Below are 6,765 nucleotides of genomic sequence, written 5' to 3'. Positions count from 1 at the left end.
TAAATAGGAAGCTACTGCTGTAGTCTCCTAAGGAGTAAATCTCAAGCTATGGCCCTATACCTACCTGTCTTTGCTTCTAGATATAATAGTTTCAATTTCTTTTATTTTTTTTCCCTCAGAGTTATATTGACCTGCTTTTATATGTAGTTATATACTCGTTCAATAATGCTAAAATGATTACATCAAGTGGCCTTAGCAATTCTATATTTAAGTCCAACAAAATATTTAGCAGATATCTTGAAAGATCTAGTTGATTAAAGAATTAGATACACAAAAAGAAAACGAAAAATAAGACAATAGAGATTGACTTGTCAGCTCTCTCCAAGTCGTGAAGGAGACTTGACTGAATTTTCTAATATCTTTCTAGACACAGTATATTTAAGCTGTCTTTTATATATGCATTAGTTCACTAAACCCTTCTTGTAGTTAAACAAGACCATGCTGCCCAAGGCCCTCTTACTGCTTTCTCTCCTCATCTTCTTTTCTTATTTTCATGTTGCTTCTCCTGCTTCAGCCTCTTCAACAGCACAAAGAAGAGCAGAAGTGGATGCACTGCTCCATTGGAAAGCAACTCTCCAAAACCAAACTGAGTCTTATTTATCTTCATGGACACTTTCTCCTAGTAATACAAGCTCTAGTTCAAGCCCACGCAGCTGGATAGGGATCAGTTGCAACGTCGAGGGAAGTGTCACCAGCATAAATCTAACAAGTTTCGGTTTGAGAGGTACACTTGATTACTTCAACTTCACATCCTTCCCCAACCTATCTATTCTTGCTCTCGCTTATAACTCACTTTTTGGAGATATACCTTCTCAGATTGACAACCTTTCCCAACTCACCATTCTCAATCTGGCTTTCAATCAATTCTCTGGAAATATTCCTCAAGAAGTAGGGAAGTTGATGAAACTCAATGTATTAAGCTTCTCAAATAACCTTCTCTTTGGCTCCATTCCTTCTGCCATTGGAAACTTGACAAATCTTTCATTACTATACCTTGCCAACAACCAGCTATCTGGCTCCATCCCACCAGAGCTTGGAAAGTTGAAATCTCTCACTGAGCTTCGCTTGAATTTAAACAACTTGAGCGATTCAATTCCTGCGTCTTTGGGTGGTTTGGTTGGCCTAAAGGTTTTGTCACTCTATGGAAACCAGTTATCTGGTCCATTACCTAGGGAGATCAATAATCTCACCAACTTGACGCTATTCTTTTTGTCAAACAACAGCATATCTGGATTTTTACCAGAAAATATATGTCATGGTAACATACTTGAAGATTTTTGTGCAAGTAATAACAGATTTACAGGTACTGTTCCTAAAGGCTTGAAAAATTGCACAAGCCTAACAAGACTCCGTCTTGATAGGAACAACCTCATTGGGAATATATCTGAAGACTACGGTATATACCCAGTGCTTGATTACATTGATTTGAGCTACAATAATTTTCATGGTGAGATTTCTCCAAACTGGGGAAAGTGTCAACTTCTAACAAGCTTAAAAATCTCCAATAATCAAATTATTGGAGAGATAACACCAGAGCTTGGGGAAGCTTCACGTTTGCATGTGCTTGACCTTTCTTCAAATAAACTTGTGGGAAAAATTCCCAAGGAGTTGGGGAAGCTGAAATCATTGTTCAATCTCACTTTGAGCAGTAACAAACTCTCTGGCACCATTCCTTCAGAACTCGGAAGTTTACCCGATCTGGCCTATCTTAATCTAGCATCAAACAACCTAAGTGGTCCAATACCTAAACAGCTAGGTGACTGCTCAAAAATGTTGTACTTAAATTTGAGCAACAACAATTTTTTTGAAGGCATTCCCATTGAAATTGGCAACTTGTTGTCTCTGCAAGTTCTGTTAGATCTTAGCAGGAATGAACTCACTGGGGAAATTCCATGGCAACTTGGAAACCTGGTCAAATTGGAAATACTGGATATTTCTCACAATGAGCTTAATGGTTCCATCCCTTCCTCCTTCAATGGAATGCAGAGCTTGACGTCGGTTGATATATCCTACAACGAGTTGGAGGGTCCAATTCCTAACAGCAAAGCCTATCAAGAAGCACCAAGTGAAGCATTTACACATAATAGAGGCTTGTGCGGGAACCATACCGGGTTGATGAGTTGTAACCCTCCTGTGATAGATAAGAAAAAGCGCAATCATGCAGCTTTTTTTATCATTATCCTTGTGCCTACAGCTGCATTCATTTTGACCATTAGTATTGGTTTGCTTCATATATTGAGAAGAGAAAGGAAAAAGGAAGATGGCGAGCTGAGAGATTCACGCAAGGAAAATTTATTTTCAGTTTGGAGCTATGATGGGAAATTAGTGTATGAAGATATTAAGGAAACAACGGAAGGTTTTAATGCTAAGTACTGCATTGGGGTTGGGGCAACTGGAAGTGTTTTTAAAGCAGAGCTGTCAACAGGTCAGGTTGTGGCCGTGAAGAAGCTACATTATGAAATGTTGGAAGATCATAAGACTTTCGAGAGTGAGATTCTGGCACTGACAAAGGTACGTCATCGAAACATTGTGAAGCTTCATGGTTTCTGTGCACATGCTCAAGAATCATTTTTGGTATATGAATACTTGGAAAGAGGAAGCATAGCTAAAATCCTAACTAGTGAGCAAGCAAAGGAGTTGGATTGGATAAAAAGGATCAATATTGTTAACGGGATTGCTAATGCTCTCTACTATATGCATCATAATTGCACCCCACCAATAATTCATCGAGACATATCGAGCAATAATATATTGTTGGATTCAAATTATGAAGCTCATGTTTCTGACTTTGGCACTGCTAGACTTGTGAAGCTTGATTCATCTAACTGGACAGGGCTTGCTGGAACATATGGATACATTGCTCCAGGTAATTTGGTTCTATATTCTTCCTCATATATGGCTTATTAATTCAATTCTGTTGGATCCATGGTTTAAAAATAATTTGATAATTCACAATTATGTAACAAGCTTGCAACAAATAAAATGAAATTTCACTTCTTACCTCAATTTTTATTTCATATGAATAATAAAATATGACATGTAAAAAATTCTATAAAAATAAGAATAATAAGATATAAATAGCACCGTGGTACATGACTTAGTTGCAGCATGGTACTTGCTCTTTTTAAGGCATTTTGCCGTACCTTGAGAAAATATCAAAGATACATCTCAACCTATACAATGGGTTCACTAGCACGATGCCCCCAAAATACCAGAAAAATCAAAATAAATAAATTGTACAAGAATAAATATTTTCAATTTATTTGTCAATTAATATTAAAATGCATTCTACAATAGAAATCATCAAATATAATTTTGTTTTTCCCTTTTTCTCATTCATATATCATTAAAAATGAGACATCATAAAGTTTATATGTCTATATGTCTATTTGTTGATTGATTCATTCAAATTTTGTAGAGCTAGCTTACACAATGAGGGTTACTGAGAAATGTGACGTGTATAGCTTTGGGATAGTGACTCTAGAAATAATTATGGGACATCATCCTGGTGATCTGATATGCTCTCTTTCAACTTCTTCACCGTCAACATCTTCACCATCAACATTGTCATCTTTGCCATCAAATGCCTACAGTATGCTGTTGAAGGATGTGTTGGACAAGAGACTAGCAACTCCTGATCCAGAATTGGCTGATGAAGTAGTCACAATTGCTAGACTGGCATTCTCATGCATTAGTGCTAATCCACAAGTTAGGCCAACAATGCAGCATGTATGTCAAGGGTTATCAACTCATAGGCAATCTTTCTCTGAGTCATTTGACATGGTGACATTGAGACAGCTGTTGAATCTTGAGGTTTGAATCTTGAGGTTTGATAAGAGTAAAAGAGGCCAATCGATTTGTATACTTTTTTTTTTTTGATGAATAATTGATTTGTATACTTAGTGACACAAAGTAAGACACTTGCTATCTCCATGTATTGTGGAATAAAAGCAATTTTAGTTGTGCTTTTGTATTTTCGTCCAGAACAGATTGAATGTACTTGAAATTACATCATCTCTTTTCACAAAATTTTCTTCTTGTGGATCCTGTGTGTATGTCTCAAATCTACCTCTCGGAAAAAAAATTGTTGCCTTTCCAAGCATATACAAATTAAGTGCCTTCCTACCAATTATTGTATGCAGTTTTGATAATAAATAAAAATTGCCTTCCATTACTAACCTTAACACCCCCCCCCCCCCCCCCCCCCAAAAAAAATGTCTTCAATTACTGAGTGATGCCTAGGTATTTTTGTTTCTTTTAATAAACAAAAGGTGGGTTCATTTTATATTAGGAGCACCCTTGTAAACTTTTACAATAAATCTAAGAAGACAATACTTATCACAATTGTTTGACAAAGCGTATTTTAATAATTGCATCATAAAAATGATATTGGTAGTGGGCTATTGTGATATTGATGTTACTAAATTCACAACCTGCCACCTTAAGAAATTGTGAAAAAAAGTTGTCTCTAGCATTTCTCAAACTTTATGGTAAGAAAAACTACATTAAAAAAAAAATCATTATCCAAAATTTGCTAATAACTACTAACAGTGCATTGTCACCATTATTAATTATAACTAAAAAGAATCTATCTAATATATGACTGCCAAATAAAAAATCTATCTAATTTATATTCAAGATTTTCTTTTAGAAATGATTTTAATTCTCACATATATATCCACTATTTCCCTTCCACTTTTATGTATTAAAATGTGAATATTCTCGCATCAATCATGAATATGTATGTGAAATAGTGGGTGTAAATGAGTGTGAAATAATATTTAGGATTTTCGTTTTAGGAATGATTTTAATTCTCACACATCCACTATTTCACATCCACTTTATGTATTAAAATGTGAACATTCTCGCATCAATCATGGATATGTATGTGAAATAGTGGGTGTAAATGAGTGTGAAATAATATTTAGCCTTTATTTGATTGGTTTTGATCGATAAAGAGTCTTGAATTGATACACCAATCAAGAAAATTTTTAATAAATTCCTACTTATGATAAATTCAAACGGCTTGTGTACTTCATCCTTTTCCAAAGAAGTGGGTAACTTTTCCCGAAAGGCAAGTTGCCTTTCAAATTGGTCTTTTACGTAAGGGGTTAGTTATCTTTTTGAAATATCAAATTGGAATCCATGACCTCTATTCTATGATGACATAATTCACTTCTTGAAATATGTTGTGCATAGCTGTTACTTTTTGACAAACCAACCCACCACTTAATCTTAACTAGCTTTAATGTCAAATTCATAACTGAGTTTTCTTAAGGTTGAACTGAAAACTACAATAACACAAGGTACACGCAGCGCAATAGGTTTAAAAGGTTGTAATCAGTGTATAAAACTCATATTTTTGCGCAGTCTGAGAAATGTCATAATAGTCACTTGTCACACCTTACCTCTTTTTTATTTATTTAGAAAGGCTAATTCTTAAACTTAAACCCACGATCTATCGCTTTTAATAGAAGTCACTTTCCAACAATGTGTGATTGGTTTCAAAAAAAACTTCTATATCTAATTTAAAAATCAAATTGTACGCAATATATTAGACTTTGACTACTACTCACATACGGCTAAGGTCTCTTATAGGCGTTTTATTTGACTACTCCGTCGTCACTGGAGGGAGTCCAACTTGCTTGTGATATGTGGGGATTAATAAGATACAATTACATAGTGCTCGTCAATTCCTTCACATTCATGTTCAAATGGACCAGCTCTCAATTTTCAACTTTCAAGCCATATCGGTGAATGTGGAGCATAAATTTCAAAGGTTGAGATATGCTTATCTTTTGTTCCACTAGTTCTTCAGACCGACATTGCACCATTCCATTAGATTTTCTTAGACATTTCTGAATTTGATGGTAGACATATATACCACTATTACTTAAAATATAAATAAATAACTATCTTGCAATTTAAACAAAAATAAGTAATTTCTCATGTCGAAATTGGCTGTCTCTGGACCTCTGGTTACCAATTTGATTTTTCAAATGACGAAGGAAACTTGAGGTGACCCCCCTAATTCACAATGCATACAAAATTTGTGATACTTCAAATTATTTAGTGTTACCTTGCTGAAAGGTAAGATCATAACAAAAGCATCTAGATTTGCAAAAGGTTTATTCTTTTTATATATATATACATAATTCAATAGTTATAATGGGGTGGGGATTTGAACTTTAGATATTTCCGTTGAAAACACTAATAGGTATTAATCAAATGAACTACAAAGCTCTTGGCAAGAGTTATTCATTTTTTAAACATATGAAAATACCACAATCAATACTTCTAACCAACCAACTTCTTTGAGCCGCTTCAGGGAAAAACAACTTCAATTCACATGATGATGAACAAGAATGATAATAGCAACAACCATGACGACAATAACAACTTCATGCCTTTATTGATCTCAATTTCTCAAGTATCCATTTTACTTTTCTTATAAAATAATCAAATTTTAAAATGAAGAAAATAAATAAATAAAATTGTTAAGGGTCATATTTTTAGACTCTGGCATAATCGAGTCAAAACTTACTTTCTATATACTTGAGTTTTAGGTTGAGTGTCTCTAATTGTATTCAAGTGGTATTCATTGAAGACCAAAAGAAAACAGCTTAAGAAACTACTTAAGAAAAGTTGCTAAAATAAGTCCCTCAATACCTCTTAATACCTTTTGATCTATTGAGACTTAATGAAAATCAATACATAGCTTGACACCTCTCAATCTATAGAGTTACGAGAATTCAAAATAGTAAC

At 34.4% G+C, this 6,765-nt stretch overlaps 1 protein-coding gene across 1 annotated transcript; it reads left to right on the top strand.

Annotated features, from left to right (window-relative positions):
* The first annotated feature begins 431 nt into the window (after positions 1 to 431).
* Positions 432 to 4,031, top strand: LOC126707001 (probable leucine-rich repeat receptor-like protein kinase At1g35710). Its single transcript, XM_050406588.1, has 2 exons — positions 432 to 2,866; positions 3,419 to 4,031. The coding sequence occupies exons 1-2, from the start codon at positions 439 to 441 to the stop codon at positions 3,817 to 3,819; spliced, it is 2,829 nt and encodes a 942-aa protein (XP_050262545.1). The 5' UTR covers positions 432 to 438; the 3' UTR covers positions 3,820 to 4,031.
* Positions 4,032 to 6,765: the final 2,734 nt, after the last annotated feature.

The sequence above is a fragment of the Quercus robur genome, chromosome 11, assembly GCF_932294415.1.
Source record: "Quercus robur chromosome 11, dhQueRobu3.1, whole genome shotgun sequence".
NCBI classification, from domain to species: Eukaryota; Viridiplantae; Streptophyta; class Magnoliopsida; order Fagales; family Fagaceae; genus Quercus; species Quercus robur.
The sequence above is the reverse complement of the archived record's forward strand: the minus strand, read 5'-3'. Positions and strand labels throughout refer to the sequence as shown.